The sequence below is a fragment of the Heloderma suspectum genome, chromosome 2 (genome assembly GCF_057233095.1).
Source record: "Heloderma suspectum isolate Gila_16-S chromosome 2, 16-S_ref, whole genome shotgun sequence".
In the NCBI taxonomy this organism is placed as follows: Eukaryota; Metazoa; Chordata; class Lepidosauria; order Squamata; family Helodermatidae; genus Heloderma; species Heloderma suspectum.
The window spans coordinates 206,689,664-206,714,003 of record NC_139459.1 but is presented as its reverse complement, the minus strand read 5'-3'; the positions used below and the strand labels follow the sequence as shown (position 1 = coordinate 206,714,003).

Genomic DNA, 24,340 nt, shown 5'->3' with positions numbered 1-24,340 from the left:
GCCCGCCATTTTGCCGCCTTTTTTTTTTAAGGGAAAAAAGGGAGCTTAAAAAATGTGCATATTTAAATATGTGCAGTTTGGGGCCAGGAAAGCTTAATACGAGCAATTTTAGAGACATAATGCCTCTAATTTTGTGCATTTTGAGCTTTCCCAGCCCCAAACTGCATATTTATGCGAATTTTTTAAGTTCCATTTTTACCATAAAAAAAAGGGCGGCAAAGTGGCAGGCACTCGCCGGACAGGCCCAGGGTGAGTGTGAATGACTTGCCAAGTTCGTGGGGGCTCAAGCGTGGGTCTGGGGGGGCCAGTGGGGATGGCACTTCAGCGGGCACCTGGAGAACCTGAGCTGGGGTAGATTCGCACATCCCTAACTACGGCATACACTACCTGAGCAGCCAATGCACCATCATCACATTTCACAACTACATGAGAAGGGCAAACAAAATAGTGACATGGATCACATTGTGCTTCAATTTTCTGTCATTGTGCCGACCGCAGAGATGACACCTGCCCCTTCTCTTGGTGTCAGCACTGGAAGGCCCTATCACTTCTGAGGGTGCCTCTCAGTGTGCCGGGCAAGCTGGCTTTGTCCCTAGACCTGCCTTCCTCAACCTGGTGCCTTCCATACAGACTACAATTCGCAGCATTCCTGACCACTTGCCATGCTGGCTACGGCTGATGTGACTTAAAGCCCAAAGCATGAGGAGGGCACCAGGTTGGGGAAGATTGCCCTAGACTCAATCCAGGTTTGCTCAACTCTAGCTCTAGGACAGCTAGAAGAGACATCTTTTTAATGTTTTGCTTTCAAACAATACAGGCACTTAAACAGGCAGTGTCCAGTCTATTGAGTGGGGAAAGCACCATTAGCCATTTGGTTTTATATTTACTGTAAGAGCAGCTCAGAGAGCTTTCTGTTTTAGGGTGACATACAAATGTCATTAATAATAAATAAATGTGTCCGGAAGTGCATGGAGACCATTTAGTCCTAAGCTTCTACATCTCCTTTAGTCTTATTATAATAAGAATTGAGCTCAGCCTTAGATGTGCTGTCTGAGATTGCTACACCTTTATGCATTGAAGAAAGGAGAATCACTACTACTAGGCTACAAAACTACATTCTCTAAAGGCACAATCCTATGGCCGCTAGGGTAGGTTGGTTCCCTGAGTACCGACCTTCACCCCCTCCCACGCTGCCTTGAACGGCCCTGCCCTCTGCACTCGGACGAGGAGCGGCAAAAACAGAGCGCTCCTGGGGGCAGAGAGGGTGGTCCAGCGTCCAACCCCCCCCCGCTTCGACTTCCCGCAGCTAGACAGCCAAAATCGGGTGTCTAGCCGCAAATTCAGAGCAGCTGAAGCGCGGAGGGTACGATCCCCTCTGCGCTGCTCCTGCCCTGCCTTGGATAGGCAGTCACATCCGAGTTCAGAGGCAGCTGCCTATCCTGATTGGACTGCACCCTAAATTAGTGATTTAGATCAGACAAACTATCCACAGCTGAACAAAAGCATCTTGGGAAAAAGATATCAGATTTACTTTGGTTTCAAATACATAATGTCTTCGATATGATGTTAATTTTTTGTTGTCACTGAAAGCCTCATTTAAACTTTGGCATAAATGCCAACAATGTTTAAGTCCAGATCTGTCTCCTCTGACTTCTTTACTACACAGTGAGCTAACCAGAAATATAACCCAATCCATCAGGAGACTTTCAATTTGGAAGCCGAACTTATTCAAGTTTTGAGTACTACTTCTAGCCCCTGCTTTATGTTTTATGTACTTAGTGAATATTTTGTGTACTTTTGTTAACAAGTTATCTCATGTCTGAATAAAAATAGTTTTAAAAAAAGGAGAATTACTGTCATTTCTTTGGAACATACTGAACAAGTGGTAAATCTTTTTGAAAACCAGAATTACTCCTGTTCACACATCTGGATTTGTGAGCAAGGAATGCTGGGGGAATATTTCTGGTTTTGTTTTTCTGAAAACACCAACCAGACCCAACCATTTTTTTCTTAGCTAATTCTCTGGCTAGTGACACAGTGGTGTTAGCTGCTATTGTTCATCTGAATCCCTGTACATGTGGTGTTAGTTATCCATCACTATCTAGACTAGATTTCAAGCTGCTAGGCAACCTTATATATGTCAGCATTATAAGCATATGGTGTTTTGGAATCGCAACATAGCCAGAATTTTATCCCATGCTTTGCATGTTTGGATGGCAGACATTGGGCACCTTCCAGTGAATTACACTAATGGTTCATCAGTTGTAGCATTGTGGGTGAGTCTTGCAGTTGGGAACAAAATGACTCCTAAAGCCAGATTAGATTTTTTTAAATTCAGATTTTTGTCTCCTTTACTGATTACTGGTGATAAAGAAAATGACTATTTGGTCTTTTATGTAAATAGACAAAATATTGGTTTGTTACCCTCCATGCCAGTTTGTCATACAAAATAGGGAGACAAGGTTCTAAACTGAGCATCTGTAGACACAATGAGCAACTAATAACTTTAAATAACGTTTAATCGGGTCACTTTGATACACAGCACCATTTATGTGCATGATTTTTCAGTTGTCCCAGTAATTCCAACAGGTGTACAGAACTGACCCCAAAAGAAAAAGCAGGGTTTTGTTTTGTTTTTGCTAAATTAAAGAGGAGGGGCACTGGAGGTCTACATGACAATTCACACCTCATCATGGTTGAGGACTACCTGTGTAACATGACCTGTGTATGACTAACACAAATGTTTTATGATTTATTTGCTTTTACTGGCAGGGTACATTTGAACCCACCTGTTGAAAGAGAGTTAACGGTACTGTGAGAAACCCAGTAGGAGCACTTAAATAGGCAAAAAGCTCTGCTTGGTTTCTGAAAGAAAAATTGGAACAGGGAGCACGGAGCACTTTCAGCAGGACTTCTTGCTCCAATTCTGCTTGTGTGCTGCCTACTCCCCCCATGCCCAGCTTCTGCAGTCCATTCCACCACCAGCACCACCAGCGCCACCGGAAGATGCTAATTTGGGAGTTAGGTAGCATCTTCTTGGATGGTAGAGGCTCACCTAGACTTTTCTTTCTCCCACACGATTTTCAAAAGTGAAGGAGATGCTTGCAGCATCTGAATGCTGTGTCTCTTTCTGCTTAGGATCCTAGGAGATTAACTACAACTCCCATCATCCTCATAAGAGATCTCCAGCTATTGGGTGGTATAGACATGTAATAAATAAATAAATAAGCAAGCAAGCAAGCCCCATTAAGTTCAGATGGATGAATTCCTCATTGAAGCCCCCTTTATACATCATACCTGTGAAAGCGTCCCTCCTGCGATTACCAGGGAGTGGGAGCTGCACCTCTGGCCCTGCCCACAAAGTCATGAAGCTTCCCCCACTACCAATAACCATTTTAGGCACAGGCATTTGCAAGGGGGAAGCCTATGCACATAGATTTTGTTATGCATGTAAGTTTCCCCAGTACCTGGGATCCTGACAACACAAGGTTCCAGTTCCCAGGGAATGGGTGCTGATCTACACGAGTAAGCTTTCCCTCTGCAGACATTCATGCCTAAAAATGTGGACAACAGGGGAGGGCTAGGGGAAAACTACACTACCTTGAAGGTGGAGTCAGCTGTGTGGCCACATGATCCAATAATCATGTGAGGCTTCAGTGTGCTCAGGACTGCAGTCTATTCTGAGGAAGGGAAACCACAGGAATTGTAATCTGTATGGGAGGTGACGGATCAGTCTTAGCACCCTCACCAAACTACAGTTCGCAGAATTCTTTGCAGGACACCAGGGCAGTTAAGCTGGTATAAAACGGATATATAAGTATAGTGTAGACACGTCGTCCTATTTTTCCATGGGATGAGCAGATGTATCTAGCATTTACCTATTGGCTCTCAAGAACACTGTGGGTTGATTTACTTCCTCTTCATCTTTGATCTGCTTAACCCATTGTCAGGACATATAACTGGGCATTATTAATTCTTTTAAGGACTGTCACCCTTTCTGCAAATACCTTTGCTACAATGGGTGGCTGGGAACATTTATCTATGACGGGGGGTCAGGGTGAACACGTAAATGATCATTTATTTCAGTCTCCCTCCAGCAGAAAATAGCTTTGAAGACAGGATGTAATAGCAACTCTCTTCCTGGAAGGGTATTTATGGGGAAGATGCTTGGAGTGACTTGAAAAAGATTTTGACACGTACACATGCTTTGGTGCAGAGGGGAAGGAGGTGAAAAGTGTCACACTGAGGAAAACAAAAGTGTGATCATCAGCTATAGTAAACACACCCTCTTCTGGGATTTGCCAAGCCCAGGGGAAGTGATGGATGCTTATGGAAGTGATATTTCCTGCCTATCTCTCGCTGCATCATCTCAGAGCTCAGGTTTACGGAAACTCTTATGCTGTGTAATAACAAAGACCAGAGATTCACATGCAGACACACACACACACACACACACACACACTGCCTTTGCTTATCAAAACTGACAGGAGAGAGTGTGCATATCCAAAATGGATGCTTTTATATAAAAAACCTGCACTGAAACCTATCCAAGTTTGCCATGAAGGAAATTCAAATTATATTAATATACATTTGTTTGTTTTCCATAAGCCTGATCAATTCATACATGCTTTATTATGACTGCATTTTTATAGAATATATATGCATTTTACACACAGTATTTGGGCCGGGGGGGGGGGGTGAGGTAGAAGCAATAGGTAGGCGGGAGGAAGGATATGGGCCATTTGAAGATGCAGCAAGGCTATCGGGGAAGCACAGCTGGAAAATATGATGGTAGGATAAGTGCTCTGCAAGGATAGAAACTTTATCCCTAATTAATGAGCAATAGACTGTGGAATGTTCTCCCAGTGAGGTCCATCTAGTGCCAATATTGTCACCTTCTCAGCACCAGGTTAAGGCTTTCCTCTACTCCCCGGCATTTGGCAGCATATGATGGGGCATTTTAGTTTTTTATCATGTCTTGGTAGTTTTACTGTCAATTGTTTAAACAAGTTTAAAAATAAGTTACACTTTTTTGAATGTTAAATGTTTTATATTATGTTTTATCATGCTGTGAATGGCCTAGAGAGCTTTGGGTACTGGGTGTTATAGAAACTGAATGAATGAATGAATGAATGAATGAATGAATGAGCACCTCTTTTTGCTTGCTGCTCATTACTTCCAATGAGGGCCAAGCATTTTTTTAAAAAGATAAAAAGCATTTTCTTCTTTTATGGGACTAGACTAGTGCTCTTTCAAGCAAGGGGCTGTCAGGACTGATTCTGAGTGCAGGGAGGTAGCTGGCAGCTCAGATTGAGAAGAGGAACAGCCAGAACCAGGGGATGCATTTTCCCAAGCCAGTTCAGATCTGGGTAGGCGTGCTTCTCAGGTTACTAACTCCCAGATGGCTGGGCCTGAAGCCCCCCCCCCTTGCCCCCTCTGTGAGAAGCCAGGAGGAGCACGAGGAGGAGAGCGGGGGCTGTGACCTAAGAGATGCTAGACTGCAGCAGAGAGCTAAGAGGGAAACGTCAGGGGCAGAGCTCAGACGGTCGACCCGGTTAGCGATGCATGACAGGCGACATAGGGAAGCATCACTGGAAGGGTGGGACATCCATCTCTAAGTTAGTCTAGCCAGCAAGCCTCACTTCAAACTGCAGGCAACATCGGTGTTCCCATTTGAATCCCCTGGAGGCATTCCTTTGTAGCCTGAGACTCTTCAAGGATTTGCATCTGTAAGGAACCTGTTGATAATGAATTAAAGGCCTGAGACTGAAGCCTCTCTATTTGTGTGTCAAATACACACATCAGGAAAAAGGGGGCCCAAGGGAAACGTGACAGGGGCACTCCTTGGCTCAGCGCTGCTGCTTGATTCTCAGGTGGCACCAATCGCTAAAAGGGCCTTTTACCAAAACATAAGCAAGTGAGTTGGCTGTATTATTTTTCCTTGGACCAGGACTTGGCTCAGATTTCCAAGCTTTCCATTCAGGCTACTGCAACGACCTCTACAGGGGGCTGCATTTGAAGAGGGCTTGGTAACTGGTGCACAATGCTCAGCTGCACCTCCCAATGTGGACAAGGGGTGGAAATTGTATCTGAAGAAGTCCATGAAAGCTTAGGCCAGAAAAAGTTTGTTAGGCTTCAATGTGCCACAAGACTCTGTTGTTTTAGGTCTGTGGAAGAGACTCTGATCTGTGTCTCAGCTTTCATTTAGGTAAGGATGGTGAGGGTTTCTCTGTGGCATGCTGCCAGGTACCAATTGCTGGGGAGCAACAACAGAAGCAGGCTTTGTCTTCACGTCTTGCTTATGGCTTTCCCATAGGCCACTGCAGGAAACAAGATGCTGGAATGGCTATTTACACTGGGGAGGTGGGCATTTTATTGCTACATTACTGGATCTGTCTCCCTATAGTGCTGCATCTACCATTATAGAATCATAGAATAGTAGGGTTGGAAGGGGCCTACAAGACCATCGAGTCCAACCCCCTGCTCAGTGCAGGAATCCAAGTCAGAGCATCCCTGACAGATGGCTGTCCAGCCTCATCTTCAATGCCTCCAGTGTGGGAGAGCCCACCACCTCCCTAGGTTCCATTGTCGTATTGCTCTAACAGTCAGGAAGTTTTTCCTGATGTTCAGCCAGAATCTGGCTTCCTGTAACTTGAGCCCATTATTTTGTGTCCTGCACTCTTGGATGATCGAGAAGAGATTCTGGCCTTCCTCTCTGTGACAACCTTTCAAGTACTTGAAGAGCACTATCATATCTCCCCTTATGATTGCATCTATCTGATTTTAAATTGCTTGCATATTGTATGTCACTTCAGATCAGAGGGATAATGGAGCCCCACCACTCCTCACCTCAGACTAAACAGAAAAATATGCTGAGCTGTATCCCTCCAAAGGTATGAAATAACTCAACTTATTTTACAAAGCCAATCCAACTTCACAGCAACTACATTTCCCAAGCTCCACTAGGCTTTTCATCCTGGTGCAACTGAGAGAGGAGGAGGAGATCAGATCTCTCCCTGCAGCCTACTGCTACTGTGCTACTGCTCCAGCCAGGTAATTCTTGTTGTTTAAAGGGGAGAGAGAGGAAAGGTGAGATTGGGAAGATGCAGAGCTGAATAAATCAGGAATTACTCTCCGGCTCAGATTTTAGTCACTTCTTTGAAATTAGCCCTGAATTTCAAAGCCCCAATAGTTCATATCCAGGTCCAGGCTTGATGAGCTCTGCTACACCTCTATCCAGGTGATATTTACAGCAGAGAATGTGCTGAAAATGCCTAAATCGATAAATATGCAACGAAACAGAAATACACAGAAAAGCCACAAAATAACACATGCAGGAAGGGCGGTTAAGGTGTTGCTTCTCATCACTTTTCACACCACCTTCACATGACCAATTGCATTGGACTGGCCTTCAGACCCTGATACTTGTGCCATCCATTAATATTAATTATCCCGCAGGACTTATTTGGCTGCTTCACAAAACGTCTTCATCCTTTCCACTTGTCAAGAAAAGGGCAGCACTGCAGTGCCCGATGCAAGAATGCTCCTAAGTTGCTCTAAATGCATTCACAGCATCAACAGGATCGTCATCAAGGAAGTAAAGCAGAGTCCATTTTATTGTTAAAAGGGGGCAGCCCTCAGCACCCAAAGAGTGCATTGCTCTGTCCCAATGGTCTTTTGCTTTTCCTCACATTCCATCTATTTCTGAAAGTATTTTAAAGTTTTCAAATTGTTTTAAAGTTATTTTTAAAAATGTTTTTAAACTGTTGCATGTTTTAACTGTAAGTAGCCTTGGGGGCCCTATTCAGAACAAAAGGAGACTAACAACAACAACAACAACAACAACGAGAGGTGATGCATAAGTGGAAGTTTGGCTAGCCTCACTACTCCGCCTGAAGTAATTGTGGCATTCCCAAAGGAGGTGGGAGCTGACTGCCACGTGCAGCTAATGACCCCAAGCCACAAAGGGAAAAATATCGAACTGCCCAAGGACAGAAGGAAGGAGGTGATGGAAAGGAGATGACAAGGAGTCCTGTGTGTGAAGCTATGCAACAGACAGGCAAGTTTTATTTTGAAAGACTAACTGAGGGCTATATATGAGAAAAGCGTCAGCCTCCGACATGAGGCAGCTACCTCTTGTTTAAGGCCAAGCTGGAAAAATATTTAGCTTTCTCAAATTGCTGAGAGACTAAACAATCTCTGGGAGGCATTATCTTTAATAGCTTATCACAAATAGCAACAATAACAACTCCATGTCGAATTTGACTCCTTTCCCTCCCCAATACACTGACATTTAATGGGACATCTTGCTGAGGAGAAATGAGAAATAAGGCCTAGAACTCTGACACACTGCATTACTTCCTACATAGACCACTTGGGGGTCAACGTGACATTTCCTGAAAGGCACAGGAAACAGTCCTTAGGAATGCTCACTCTGACACACGTGTCTCAGTTCAGGAAGAAGGCAGCAGAAGTAGAGCTGGCTGACGTAAAGGCCAGGCTGACATACGTGCCTTGCTTTTTTCCCTTGAGGGTTTCTGCTTGTTTTCAAAACAATGGAGTTACTTCCACAGCACGGCTAGTAGTCATACCTTACTAGCCACAGGCAGGCATCTGCTGAACAAGTGAACTCTTCCACCCCACCCCCACCCTGGAACAGTTAATTAGTGGAATGAGATAATTCTCTTCCTCATCCAGCCTTCCTTTGGGTATTTTATGCATACCTGCTGTCACACTCCTTAACCCCACAAGGGAGGCTGAGGCTCTGACAACCTGACCCATCAACCCAATGCTGCAAAGGTTTTAACCAATAATCTGATCCCAGGAGTTTTTACCAGTTGTCTCCTTCCCTTGCAGACATTCCAAAGACCACAACAATTTCCCACAGTATTAGCAGGAAAGCACCACTATCAGCCACCATCACTGCAACTGGGTACAATGCTTTTATTTTGGCCTTCTAGGTATTTGAAGATTCCTCAGCAATACTGTCCCTGCAGGCACTGCACACTTTTAACCTCAGCCCAGGGGACAAGCAATTCAAACACAATGGACTTTCATGAGAGCAAAACGAATTTGTTGCTTCAGGCAGCTTCAGCCCACACCCTACCAACCTGCAGGTTGGTCTCTCTCTCTTTCTCTCTTTGTGCTCCCGACCTGATTTTTTCCCACCCCCTTCCCTCCCTCAGTGAAGTCTGTTTCTTGTCTTGGGCTCTTTGCATTTTGTTCAGCTCTGGTGAGTTAAGAGCAGGGATGGGCAATGTGTGGCCCTCCAGATGTCCTTAGACTACAAATCCCATCATGCCTCATCATTGGCTGTGCTGGCTACAGCAGACGGGAAAAGCAGTCCACCAACATCTGCAGGGCCACAAGTTGCCCAACCCCCTGAGTTAGAGCGCAAAACCATCTTTCTGGAGAGGAAACTGAGCTGAAAAGGTGGAGGCAGAGCCAGCGAGCCCAGAACCAGCAGTTGCCTAGCAGGGAAAGTAGCTGACAAAGCACCATATTTTGTGCTATGCCTACATACCCTCCTTCATTAAATCCAGGTTTGTTTTTTGCTTTTTGCAATATTTATTACAGCCAGTTTTGACAAACTCAGAAATTATTGAATTTATTGTATAAACTGTTTTTATTGTTGTACATCGCCCAGAGTGGCTGGGTGACCGGCCAGATGGGTGATTAATAAATTTAATTAATTAATTAATAAAATAACACTTGTTTGCACACACATTTTCGGGGGAACTATTTACAGTACTTACCAAACAGGTTTTTTGTCCTTCTAATTGTAATTATCATTTAAAAAAAATCTATAGCAGCAAGGCCCAACATGGCGAATGACATGTTGATTATTTGTTATAGTAAGTATCTGGTAGGTACATCCCTGCCAACACGTGTTTTTAATAAGAATTATGAGAACTTTTAAATTTCAATGTCATTTTGCAAAGTGTCACTCTTCCTATGCTGCCAGCTGCAAAATCAGACCCAGCTGCACCATGTTTCCCACAATTGGGAGGCTGCCAGCCCCTCCCAGCAACCCAAGAAACACAGGACAAGGGCCTACCCAAGAAATCAAAGCAAATTTAACCCCTGATTTCAATAATATTTCTCCTAGCTTAACAAGATGTGCTTCTGTGAGGGGGAAGGGAGAGAATCTTGGGCCTCCCCAGGGTACATCATCCTAGGGGTAACAACCCCAAAGTTTGAGAATGACTGCGAAGGATGTGTATTTAATATCCATTCAGCTGAACAGGTCATCAGCACATGGACAGGCTAACCATCAAAACAGACTGTACAGCGAACGGAGGTCTGTAGACAGACTGCTGGGGCTCCAATCACTGGATGCAACTTACCGGCAGGAACAGGTAACTGACCCCAAAACAGGAGGTGATGGTGGCCACCTCCCTCCAACAGCAACAGGAGTGTCCCAGGGGTGTGTGTGTGTGTGTGTGTGTGTGTGTGTGAAGGGCACACCAGTTACAGCTGCCATAACTGTGGCAGCAGTGGGCAAGTGAGGCAGCGGCTGGGGAGGCTCCAACAGCCGCCACATTGCTATGACATTGCTTCCCACGCCTGAGATGTCTTGCCAGGTACCTGTAAGAGCTTCCCAAACTTGCCACAATTATTTGAAAGGACAGTGGGGGAAAGGGCCAAGGAGGATGCTCATCTGGTGTCCCTGCTTATAGCTGCAGCAATACGTTTGGGTGTTGCTAACCACTTCCCCTCCATCTCTGAGGCACCAGGGGAAGCTCAGTCCTGTGGCATGTGGTTGGAACACAGCAAACTGGGCAGTGGCCCATCTGGACCACTGACACAGAAGGACGCACAACAGGGAAAGGAATGAGCCGAATCCCATTCCACGCTTTGTCTTTGAACAGAAAGGCACCAGGGCCTAATTTGGGCTACACTAGTTATTGCCAGTTTACACAGCACCATCAATGTGCATGGTGCTTTACAGAGAACAAGATGAAAGGTCCCTGCTTCAAGGAGCTTACAATTTAAAATCTGCCAAAGGGGAAGCAACAGAGGGAAGGGAGGGGAAGCAAAGGGTAAATTCAGTTCAGTTACATGTAGCTAGGATTAGTTTCAGTAAGGCTTCAGTTCCACTACCGAGGGAAAAGCATTCTGTTTGTGACCAGAGGCACTCTTCATATTTCACATGTTCAAAGGATGAGCTCTGTATTGCTGAAAACAAGTACTAGAGTCCAGATGAAACAATTAGCCAGTAACATGTGTTATAGCTTTGTAATCTACCAAAGCTGCTGCCTTGTGCCTGTAGGTTTATTGAGGTGCTAATGGGGAAGTGGGAAGGGAGAAGTTCATGCGCAGCCACTTCCTTCTTGCCAAAGTCCACATCAGAAGCAGCCCTTTGAAGAAGTAATCTAGCAACCTTACCCACATGGAAACCCATGCCAGGCCAAGAGGATGCTGAGAGAAGATACTTCATTTTGGACTGCACACACTGCTGCCAACATGTCTGGAAAGTGCAAATTAGAGCACTTAGTACATGCCAGCAACAATACACTACATCAGTCTTCCCCACCACGGTCCCTTCGGACGTTGTGGACTTCAACTCCCAGCGTACCTGACCATTGGCCATGCTAGCTAGGACTAGTGGGAGTTGAAGTCCACAGCGTCTGGGGGGGAACCAGGTTGGGGAAGGTTGTGCTACATCAATATGGGCGTCGGCTCAAAAGTTAAGGCGGGGATTGTTGAGTTCTCCATGGCTCACGGAGAACATGCTTACCACAGTGAGGTAAAATCAACAAACTCAGCTGAGAACTTGTCCACCGGGAGCTGTGGCGATGGCTCTTCCACCACCTGTTTGAGCTGCTGGAATGGCGTCCCCCAGGAGTCGTACGGAAACCGCAAGATTGCCAGTTCAATCTGGGTGTGGGGAGAAGACAGCAAGACAGCTTTCTGAAGCGCTTTAAGAGATCTACAGCACTGCCAGGAGCAACACACAAACACACTGGCGATCATGTTCTTGCCAATGTTAGCATATGCTGCCATCTGCAGGCAAGCCTCTGAAGTTACACTGGGATTTCAGTTCATCATCCTCGAGCTTAGCCGACCCCACCCCCACTCCTCGTTCTGTTCCTCCTTGGAAACACTGGGCTCATTTGGTGCCTCTGAGGCACAGCCTGTGCAAGTCCCTGGAGACAGCATGTCTCTGGGAATATTTAAACGCAGCAGCATGTGAGGCCAGTTCTGCTGGTTTGTGCCATGTACCCATAGCCTCCCTGGAGAATGCAGAGTGCCAGGAAAAGACATGCCCTCTCCCCCACAGCCCACCCATCACGGCTGTTGCAACAAGAGGGGACTAATAATTCCCAAAAGAATTATTCCGACAGGCCAGCAGAAATCTTAGGTTTGTTCTGAATGCAGATTCCCTACCCCAGGCCTGGCATCAGCTGAGAAGAAGCCGAGATAGATTATTGCTGCAGGACATTGGGTTTCGTGCACTTCACAGATAAACAACACATGCACACTGCTAACTAGTTTCCTGATATTTATCAGAAGGAGTGTAAAAAAGAGTCTTGAACAATTCTGTAGGACTATGGTGATGCCGAACAGCTGTATCTGCCAAAATTCTTCTGTCTACAGAAGAATTTTTGTACCTTTTGTTGTTGTTGTTAAGGTACAGGGAGCCTGTCCCAAATTTAAATTGATCAATTCTAGGCCAGGCCAAGCCAACCAGCTCTACAACTTTAGAAAGGCTACCACTGTTAGGGCTGGTGTAGCGCTCTCCATTACTCCTGAATCTCCAAGTAGTTCGCTTTCCAGTACACATCTAAAAGTTCTAGGACAGTTTATTCCATCACTGGTGTCCTGGGCTGAGAACCTTGGCTGCTACGCACACAGTCAAATCCCCTTGCAGAAAAATTAGGAGCTCTGCAAATAAACTGGAAAGATGGCACTTCAACCCTGCAATTGATTAGCTGCAAAATTAAAATTACGAAGGGAAAACAAAACAGAACAAGAAAGTAAAATCCACTGTTCAGTGGCATTAAAACGCCACAGCATTTTTAGGTTTTAACCCATTAATGAACCTGGAAAGGAAGAAAATAAACTATTCCTTTCTGAAGACAGATGAATCTGTCAATTTTGGTTTGTCTTAGTTTCTAATTTTTTCAGTCTTAAATTCAGTTCATCTCAAACATTGAGAATCTTTTCTTAAAGTTTGCATGAAATTTTCTGACCATTTTTGTGCACATTTCTCCAAATACATGCATTTTTTTACATAATATACACATTTTTGCAAGCAATTTTTGTAATATAATGCATTTTTAAATGCAGCTTTCCCCAATATATGCATCATGTATACATTTTTGATAGCAAAATTCTGCTTTGCAAAATTTGATAGATAACCTAGTTTCGGTTTGCATAGTGATTTGAACGTGTGAAATTAGGTAAATTTGCATTAAAATGCAAACTGAATGATTCCCCCCCCCCCCCCCGCATCTCTACTCCTTTGAAGCATACTCTTAATGCCAGCGACTTTCAAACTGCATTCTGGTGGGCAGAGGAAGTGGGAACCATTGGTAACGGGTTCTCCCAAAAGCATGTCAGGACCGAATCAAATGAGAAGATCTTGATGGAAAAGCTTCCCTGAAAGGCTGCTTGCTTACCATGACTGATCCTCCCTGGTAACATGCAACAAACAGGGGAATGTTGTGTATGTGCAATTCAAATGAAAGAGGCAGTTGTGGTGTAGTGGTTAGGGTGTTGGACTGGGACTCAGGAGATCTGGGTTCTAGTCCCCACTTGGCCATGAAACTCACTGGGTGACTTTGGGTGAGCCACTGACAGGATTGTTGGGAGGATTAAATGAAGAGGAGGCCCACCATGTGAGAGCTTCGGCTATTGGGTTGTACAGAAATGAAATGAAATGAACGAAAGAATTAATGAATGATTAAATGTACGCTGCCATAGATTCCTTGCAAGAGGGCAAAAAAAGGCAAGATATACCTGTAATAATAAATGTGTTTAAAATGAAAAAAACAACAACAATGAGGGAATGATGTTGAGCTAGCAGCCCACTGGGTGCATTCCCTATTGCAAATTGCAATACAAGGATGTTGTAGAACCCTGCTGCCCTCAGCAGATGATGTAGAAATAGTTCCCTGAAGGGACAAAGTGTGAAAACTTTATGCATACAAAAAAGGAAAAGAAAAGGTCACCCTTAATGGTGAACCTACACACTCACCCTTTGCCATTCTACTAGAGCAGCCTTCCCCAACATACTGCCCGCCCTCCAGATATCTTGGACTACAACTCCCGCAATTCCAAGCCATGCTTGGAAGAGAGCACCAGGTTGGGGAAGGTTGCACTAGGCCACCGGTCTGGACCCACTACTTGGTCATAGCCTGACCTACGCTGGGTTGCATCACCAGCACTAGCACCATACAACTGGAAGTTGAAGACTCCCTGAGCATTTTCACACAAAGCCTGGCCCCTCCAATAGCCTATTACTCCAGTATTACCAGAACCCTTACAGAGTGACTCACAGCATCTTCTGGCCTCAATGAAACGTAAAGAGACAGACACAATCCCATAGACAAACAACCAGCACAACCAAGGACACGTCAAGTTGTTTCTCCTTCTCGAATCTAACCCCATGGCCATTTCTGACCATCTGTAATTCTATCATCCTAGTGGTTCAACAAGAACAATGAAGGAGTTGAGTTGATGAGCCGAAAAGTAAAATGGTTATCTTTCTTTTCCCAGAATGTTCTGCTTTTAAAAAGTAACATATTTTGAACCTCGTATGTCTTTGCTGTATCAAAGGCTAAAGGCCTGAACTGGTTTCAGATTAATCTTAGGCAGCCTCAGACTGCAAAATCTTCTGGGTTGGATCCAGATTTCAGTTGGATCAACCTCAATGATGGAGGTAGACTTCCCCACCCCCTCTTCCCACAGTAGCCCCTCCAGCCCCCTGAAAATGCTACAAAGAGAGTCAGGAGATCCTGCTGAATAGGGTGAGCTGTGGTGTGCGGGGAGGGGCAATCCCCCAAAATTGGGCAGAGGGACCTTTGGTGAGTAGAGCCCTTCCTCTTGCAAGGGCAGATTCTGGATCCACCATGCTGAATAGAACAGAACAGAATAGTTTATCCCACTGAGATATATGAATAGGACAGATCAGAATCCCCCCTCCCCCAGTTAGACACATTTTATGGGCATAACAGGAGCATACTCTTACCATTGTGATTCCCAGACTCCAAATATCGGATTTAACGCTGTATCCCTTTTGATTTAGTTCTGGGTTGATTCTTTCAGGCTGGAGGGGGAAAGACAGAAAACAGATTATTATTATTATTGCTGCTGCTGCACTTATATCCCACCTTTTCTTCCTCCTGCAAGGAACCCAAGGCAGCTTACATGGTCCTCCTCCTTTCCCTTTGTTCCTCCCAACAACCCTGTAAGGTAGGTTAGGCTGAGAGTCAGTGACTGGCCCAAAGTCACCCAGTGAGCTTCATGGCCGAGTGAGGACTAGAACCCAGATCTCCTGAGGTCCAGTCCAACACCCTAACCACTATACCACACTAGCTCTCAGGTAGATCGCCATGTTCTAAATCCCGCATTCAGGTGAGGCATGGTGTGGAGCGGGAGCAAAGAAACCTCTCAATTTCTTATAAGCCTGAAAGCAAATTAAGGTGTATGCAAACCAACTCTAATCAGATACACTCTCAGACTTCAAAGAGATTCCAAGGAGAAAGCACCAAGAACACCGCTCTATGTGCCCTTGCTCCCTTAACCTAGTTTTGTTAAGAGGATGTGTTTGATTAATGTTTAACTTCATGACAGGAGACGCTAGAGACAAAGAGTTTGCTTGGATATCTTGGGCTCAAACCACTTAGGATCTCATAGGTCAAAACTAGCTAGTAACTTATGCTTTCAGGAGCCAATCAAATAAAAACACCCCATCTGTAAAGAAGAATTTTGAGGTGGGTGTTGGTTTTTTTAAACCTGTCTGTTCCACCTAAATAGGTGCAAACTGCCCAGCAAATGCTGGATGAAATGCTATTTGAAATACTATTGCGACACAGGTCACAGAAGATGAAGGAGCCCAGTTTAATAAGTCTGTAACTGAACAGCTCAGAGAAGGACAGCTTCAATGCTTACCAACATAAAAAGGTACCATTTTCCTTATTTTAATCTGCATGAGCCACACCCAAAAGGGCCGAGGTAAATGGTACAGCTAAATGGTCTTACGAGTATAGGCCAGTATCCAATGAGAACATACCACTAACATAAATTGCATTGAGCACGTGTGTAAACGACTTCTAGTGCAATGTTATTCACGTCAGTGGTAATGTCACAGAGGATATTGCCCACAGTGACCAAAGGAGAGGAACTGCAATGCTTTATTGCTCACTCTAATAGCCTGCAGACCATTTCAGAGCCAATGCTCACATCTGGCAGACATTCAAAAGCAGCAACATATACAGACTCCTCAGAAAGGATGGAATCATAAATGACAGCCTTGCTATGCCAAAATCGCTGTAATTTCTCAGAAGAGCAGTGTGCCGACAGTTGTATGCATTTTTACGGAGGACCATTCCTGTGAACTTTACAGGCAATTGCGTTTCTTATATTCATAGGGGAACATTACCACCTTTGCATGAGACACAGCGTGGAGCCAGAAATGGCAATGGACAAATTTACCTCCACTCGATTCAGAAATGGCTTGGTATATATATGCACTGGGGGAGCCCTCCCAAAAGCGTGATCCTTTTAAAGGTCCAGAAAATGGTGGGCAAACCTCGGGACGCCCCTGAGCCTCAGTGTTAAATGAAAATGACATTCCTATGCTACAGTTTCAACAGTATAAACATTAAAACCTGCATTTAACACCAAGGCTGATGGGATGGGAGGTCACCAGAATGTAGAAAAAGCCAAGAGGGGAAGGTTTACAAAGCTGTATATAAAGAACCCCTGCCTAAGCTGCAGCTCCTTTGGATCAGGTTGCTTCCCCTTGTTGCATCAGACAAGCTGAGGGATTGTATGACTTTGTTGTTGCCAAGCCCAGGAGCTTCTCCAGATTTGCTCACAGCTTCCTAGAGCCTTTAAAAAACACACACCACCCTTTGGGTGTGTTTGCTCAACTCGCCACACTTTAATTAGGGTCCAGGTCTCAGAGCCTAATCCTATGCTTGTTTACTCAGAAGCAAATCCCACTGAGTTCAGTGGGGTTTACTCCCAGCTAAGCGTGCACAGGGCACTGCCGATTCAGACAGAATGCACATTCCACACCTGTGAAGAATCTTGCTTTACAGTCCATACTGTCAGGGCTGAACAGTTTGGGGCTGGCCTTCCTGGTTAAGGAACCCGCCTGCCTCCATCAACCCTCCCCCCACTCCGTCCCACTGACTCTTCCCTTGGGAAAGGTAGAACAGGGAAAGGAGCACACCCCATTGGGCTCTGCTGCCTAAAAGCACCCCACGTGCCCTTAGGCAGCAGAATCCAATGTGCTCTCATCTTTAACGGAAAGGCCAGGCAGGGGGAGGAATGCATCCTGTTGAGACTCTGCTGCCTAACGGCATGCTCTAAAGTGCTGTTTCAGGCATCAGAGCCCAATGCAGCTCTCTCAGTCTTTCCTGAGAGAAAGGCTGATGAAGGAGGGAACACCTTCCCTCTCCCAGGTGCCTTTCTTGCCCTGGAACAGGAAAGGCCAGGGTGGGGTGGTTCGGCCCCATGTGCCCAAAGCTCTTTGCCTTGGTCACGCAGGTGCCAAACAATCCCCAGCCTTTCTCCCAGCTTTGGAGCTGGGGGACGGGTGGGGAGTGCTACTCACCTTCCCAGACAATCCTCTCCGCCACCTCTCCAGCTTCAAACCTGGGAGGAAGGCTGGCTGCTCGTCATGCTCGCCAGCGAGCAGCATAATGCTTGCCATGGCAATGACGTTCAATCTGCAACGCACCTGAGCACCGCAAGCTGGGCAAATTAGTTTCCTGAACCAGCTAATAATGAACTTCAGCAACAACGCTAACTGAAAATAGACACTAGAAGCTCAGATTCCAAAGATGATCTTGTGAGACCCGGCTTCAGAAATACAGTGGAAGGTTACCTATACAGGGCGTTTTCAGCGGTGGCACCCAAGAGTGGAACAGCCTCCTGAAAGAGCTCCCACAAAGACAGTTTTATTCCAACAAACTTTTGCAAAGTACCATCTTCAGACTGTCTTTTATGCTATTACTGCCTTTTAGTTTTTGACTTGTATTGCTGCGGGGGGCAGGGGTGTTGTTGTTTAAAATTTCTTTTATTTTGGAGGCAAGCTGCCTTGACTATGCGACAGAAAGGTGGGGTATATAAATGCTGAAAATAAAACGAAACAAAAATCTGCCCTTCTACATGCACAAGTAGTCAGGCAACATAGCTATGGGAATTTGTGATATGACAGCACTGAAGGTTTTCCAGTTCTTTGCACTTACTGCCATGTAAGGTTTGCAGCCAGCATCCATCGTCTTGGCCACAGAATCAACGAGGTAACCACTAATTCCAAAATCGCACATTTTCACCTGTCCCAGTGTATTGATCAGCACATTGGAGGGCTTGACATCTGCAAAATGGAACGCACAGAAATGGTCATTCTTTGAAAACAGGTTGCTTGCAGTGGGTAATGGAAGCCAACAAAAGTTGGTTATTACCACCAGAGGGCACCAGAAGCAGCATACATTTTGCTTGTTAAAACTTGAATCAAAATCACAGAATCCTAAAAGGTCAGAAAACAATCTCTTTCCCCAAGCTCTAAAACAGAAGTGGGGGAACCTGTGGCCCATCAGATGTTTTGGACTACATCCCCCATCATCCTTGACTATTGACCATGCTGGCTGGGGCTGATGGGGTTCAGAATCCAACAACACCCAGAGGGCCACTGATTTCCCACCCCTGCTCTAGAGCAAGGTTAGCATTTATTCCAGCCAAAACAACTGTAGAATTCTGTTGTGGAACATTCAGTTTTAGAAAAGCTCACTGAGGACAAACAGCATTCTAGCTCCGTACTAACCCTGGTGAAGAAACTGGAAGCCAGCCTTGGGAACACATGCTCCTTCCCTGAGGCCCTCCCCTCCCAGGAGCAAAATCATCCTCTCCTCTCTTAACCATGTTAAGCCCCGATATTCAGCAACACTGACGTTATGGTTGTGAAGGCTGGCCAGAGATTCCTAGAACTATAGAAACCCTGGTGAGAACAAAGGCAGGGGATTTGCTGTAGGGAAGGCAGGAGATTTAGAGAGTTAGGGTGCAATCCTATGAAGGTTTAGACAAGAGAAAAATCCCACAACTCCAGCATTCCCCAGCCAGCTATACTGGGAGATGTAGGATTTTTTAGTGTCTAAACATGCATAGGATTGTGCTCTTAGTGTGTATTCCCAGAGCTGGCTCTTGGTTTGTTAATTGTGGATACCAGGAACTCAGCATTATGTCTGCACCAGACCACTGCAGTGAAGTTATCTCCACTCGGAATAGCCAGTAACTAGCAACAATATTTCTCTACAGCAGCAGGAGATGCCGAGATTACCTACAAATATCTTCCTATGAAATTCAATGAGGCAGGATTCCTAGTGTAGAAGTTATACAGTAACAATAACATCATGTAGCATTTTACATGTGTTCCCTAATTAACTGCTCAATGCACACGCCTGGCTTGGGACCCAAAGTTGCATGAGCAGAAGGTGCCTTGGCCTGATTTTAGATGATCTCTCCTCCCACTGCAGCCCCTGCGCCACAGCTCCCACTATTATGGAAGGTCCCCTGACCCTCTGTTGAAGCTTTCTGTGGGGCATGGGGGCAGGGAGGAAGGGATGCAAAAGATCTGTTGCACAAGCAGCCCTCCAACTTTGTATCCAACCCACCGTATCTCAGTAAACCTTACAACCACAGTGTAGGTAGATCAGTACTATTATACCCATAGCATAGATGGGGCAGCTGAGGTAGAAAAGTACCAAAACAGTAAGTTTGCAAAGGCCAAAACGAGCATTCCAATATCCATCTGATACTACCGAAGGGCTTTACAGGTCAAAACCAGCATCCTGAACTGTGCTTGGGAAAAAAGGAAACCATTGCACCTGCCAGAGCATTGGTGTCATGTGTCTTCTGCAGCCAGGGAGATAAAGTTCCACTGCTTTATGTAGGTTTAAAACTGAGCTAAACACAGCTCTTCTTACACAATACTTATCAGCCCCTTTTAGGATCAAGAATTGTTACCGCTTGCAACACTGGTCACACTTACCTCGGTGAATTACAGAGAGCTTGCTGTGTAGGTGTTCTAATGCTTTTACGATCTGAAAAACACAACCACAGACAAGAATGAACTGTAGCTGGCTGAGGCAGACGTACTGCACTTTCTTTTCCAGAGCCAGGCCACAAGTTCACCCTCCTTTCAACACTTAACCGGGGTGGAGACAGTCTAGGTTGGGCATCTTGGCAATTAACAGGCAGGCTACTGCTGAGCCTGCAGTCTGGCACCAGAGTGATAAAACATGATTCATGGCATTCATCATTGCTCTTCCAGCCACCTTTAGCAACATGCTCAAAATAAAGACCGATGCAATGACCTTCCAAGGATCAGAGTGCACCCAGCCTTTGTAGCATCACTATTTAGAAAGTTTTGATGGCTAAACTCTAGGGGAACCTGGAATTCTTGGCTCCTCCAATACAAGAGATCTCTCTTTGTAGAAAAATAGAGGCAAAGAGCAGGATGGGGGTAGGGATTCTGATCACATAAAATGGCAAGCTTTTCATAAAAGGACAGTGTCAGGCGGGGGAGAGGGAGGGAAAGGAGGAGGAAGTAGTTATGTGACTGACAGCTCAGCTTCCACCCAAGGAATAACTTTTTTACTTCCAATCACAGTGCTTTGGGGAGGGATATAGAACTAAGAGTCAAACAGTTTTTCACTTATCGTAATTCCCTAACCCCCTCATCTATCTTTCTGAACTTTTACAAGTTACTTATCTATGATATGCATCATTTTCATTCAAAGTGCCCAAAATTTAAAGACTCCTCTTGCACAAAACCCCTGTACCACCCCACTATAGTCTGCCATAAAAACGCCAGCGAAAGCGGCGTCCCTCTAGGAGTCAGTAATGACTCGGTGCTTGCACAGGGCAGATATTACTCAGATAGACTGGGCAGGTATTACTCAGAAAGGAAAAGTACTATACCTGAAAATATCATCCAATTGTGTCATAAAGTCAAAAAGTGATAGGTGTTTTTTTAAAAAATATATTAATTACCATTTAAATCAATGGGGAAACATACAAAGCTTTGCATTTTCTGAGGCGATGCTTCGCTTTGGATCTGAGGTGAAGCAAGCTCTGCCCAAGGCAGCTTGGGTAAAAACTGACCCACTTTCTGAAGTGAGGTACAAACTGAGTTGTGTGCACATCTCTACTAATTAATAACAAGAATTAGCCCTTAAACAACTTGGTGCACATCTCTACTACTTAATAACAAGAATAAGCCCTTAAAGAGAAGCAGTTGCTTTTCTTTGTCTATCTTCTTTTGAAACTTTATATATTACCTACCAGCTGACTGATTACAGCTGACTGATGTGGGCTACAAAAGTGGTAAGGGTACTAAATCCATTTTGGAAGGCGATTAAATAAAAATGAGAACCAGAAGCACTCACTGAGACAGCTATTTTTCCTAGGATGTCCTCAGGAATCGTCAAACCTTTGTCAATGACTTGCTTGTAGAACTTGTCCAGTGAAGTGTCCATCAGCTCCATACAAATCCACACATCTCCCTAGGAAAATGCAGCGGAAAAGACACTGGTTACCACCTTTCACGAACACCTCCCCACTTCCAACAAAGCATATGTGCATTGCCTTCCATAGCTTCCTAGTCCAGTAGCCTTTTAATATCTCTTCTACCACACATTGAAGCATGGCATTTAACCTGAATATGTACGAACGTCTCAGGACAATGAAGGATTCAGGAGACCAGCTACTTTAGGCACTGTAGCTTCCTATTCTCTTTTTAAAATTCCAATCTAGGTAACAAGTCATCCCTGCCATTTCATGAGCAATGTCAATCGGGGTGGGCAACACATGCCCCATGGCCCACATGTGTCTGTCTCCTCTCTTTTTTGGGAGCCCCCACTGCTGAAATTCAGGGGCATGGTGGCAGCAAAAAAAGGAAGTAGCTTGCTGCCGAAATTCAGCAGCAGCACAAAACAGGTTATTTTGCTTTAAAACATGGTGCGTGGGGAGCCTTGTGAATTAAGATGTATGGCTATCTCATTTTTTGAGTCACACCTCAAAGTTGACTCCCCTCTGACAATGGAAACATCCAGACCTAAAAAAACAAACCTCCTTGAGGAAAGCAGCACATTTGCTAAGCACAGTATTTACCACAAGGGCTACTTGAAGGATTATTTGGCCCATGTGAATTCCATCCTCAATCAATTCCAATTTGTGCAATAAGGAGACAGAAGCAGGATCTCAATTTCTGTAGTCATCTTTATTGATTTAAAAAGAAATCCGGAATTCCGGCACTAAACAGTCTTAAAAGTATGCACTTCTGCATAGTGTTCAGGGTTTGGAGTGGGCTTTTCAAGGTCTAGCAAGCTTGTGAGTATAACACTACCACCCTTAATACTGATATACTTACAGCACAACCCTTGTGCAGTTGGGTGACTCCAAGTTTAGGTATGCATGAGAAAGGATGAAAGCTCAGGGACAGAGTGCATCATTTGCCCCCCTGCCCTGCCACTTCCCATCCTGTTCCATCAAGGTTTTCATCTTGCAGGGTAGGCAAGGGTTGTTTTTTTTAAAAAAAAATGTATATGGTTAAACCTGTATAGGGCTTTTTATCTACTGACTCTATTTTTTAATACATGCTGAGCATATTTTTATACTGTTTGGCTTTTATGGTGATGACATTTAAAGCCCTAAGCAGCTTCGGACCTCAATATTTGAGGGAGCGCCTCTCCCTACATATGCCTGCCTGCGGACTGAGATCTGTTGGAGGGGCCCTCCTCTGCATCCCACCAGTGCGAGACATACACTATGGTGGGACATGGGGGAGGGACTTCTCTGTTGAGGCACCCCGGTTGTGGAATGCCCTCCCCTTGGAGGCCTGATTAGCACAGACATTGGTCTCATTTGGGTGCCAAGTAAAAACATGGCTTTTTACCAAAGCCTTTGAGGGCTAAATGCTTTCCCTAAAGTAGCACACTGTTTTAACTGTTTTATTTTTTAGATTTTAATTAATATTAGCTTGTTTAATGGTTTAATACGTTTTTAGGTGTTTAAATTATTTATTGCTTTATACTGCTTAAATTGATTTCATCTGTACACCGCCCTGAGATCTTAATGATATAAGGCAGGATACACATGTTATTTATTTATTTATTTATTTATAAATAAATAAATAAATAAATTGCTGTCTTAATATGGGCTGTGATATTTTTGATTACTGCAATTCATGCTGAGTAATGTGAATGTATTAAAAGGACGACATGTTAAAGTATTTGGATAAATAAATTAAAAAGTACTTTGCATCTGCAGTTAAAAAAGGATCAGGTATCAGGCAAGGGGAAAGACCACTGCTGGGGCGCCACTGCCAGTCACAATAGGCAATACTGGGCTAGATGGATACATAGTCTGACCTGATATAGAGCAGCTTCCCAGGTGCTAGGTAGGAGTGCCACCCAAATATGCACAAGCCAGGATCCCTAATGCCATACCTCTCTAAACAGTGCGCCATAGAAAGTGACAGTGAAGTGACAGTCTACTGTCCTCATGGAAATGTCTAGGTCCATCAGTAGCCTCTTCTGCTCCTGGCTGTTCACAGTGGCTCGGATTCGCTGGAAGACAGACCCAGTTTTACTTTGCATCCCTCTCATTCCCAGCCATGTGCACCGTTTCATCCAAGAGCTCATTGATCACAAAAGCTACAAGAGTGAGATCATTTTGCTCATTTTAACCAAGCAACTTCTCAAACATGCTTCTTTCTAAGGCATTTCCACCTCTTTATTGCCCTTCTTAACCAACAAGGAAAAACCAATTGCTGTGGCCAGGCAGTTAAAAGCAAGAAGCCTCCAAACTAGGTACATTTCAAGAGCTAGAAACTGATTGCAGCCACAGAAGTTCAAGCAGAGATATTCACTTGGGAAGCCGCAACTCCCAAGTTTTAGTCCCTTCCGACAAAACGTAGTGCTTTTGTGGCCCTTGGACAATGAGGGTGCAGTCCAATGCACACTTACCTGTGGGTAAGTCCCATTGAAAGCAGTGAGAGTTACTTCTGAGTAGACATATACAGGCTTAGGTTGCAAGTGTCTCATAACAGGCACCCAAAATTAGAGGCCACATTTGAAGAAGTGTGTTTTTTAAGCCTCTT

At 44.8% G+C, this 24,340-nt stretch overlaps 1 protein-coding gene across 6 annotated transcripts in view; it reads right to left on the bottom strand.

Annotated features, from left to right (window-relative positions):
* The window catches only part of MAP2K6 (mitogen-activated protein kinase kinase 6), a 157,618-nt gene that overhangs the window by 54,590 nt on the left and 78,688 nt on the right, over positions 1–24,340 (bottom strand). For all 6 annotated transcript variants that reach the window (XM_084837540.1, XM_084837542.1, XM_084837541.1 and 3 more), the window contains 6 exons: positions 23,688–23,807; positions 21,627–21,743; positions 20,228–20,279; positions 18,429–18,556; positions 15,197–15,274; positions 11,741–11,880 (listed from right to left, as the gene is read on the bottom strand). In XM_084837540.1, the coding sequence (XP_084693666.1) occupies positions 11,741–11,880; positions 15,197–15,274; positions 18,429–18,556; positions 20,228–20,279; positions 21,627–21,743; positions 23,688–23,807 (635 nt within the window). The remainder of the gene's footprint in view (positions 1–11,740; positions 11,881–15,196; positions 15,275–18,428; positions 18,557–20,227; positions 20,280–21,626; positions 21,744–23,687; positions 23,808–24,340) is intronic.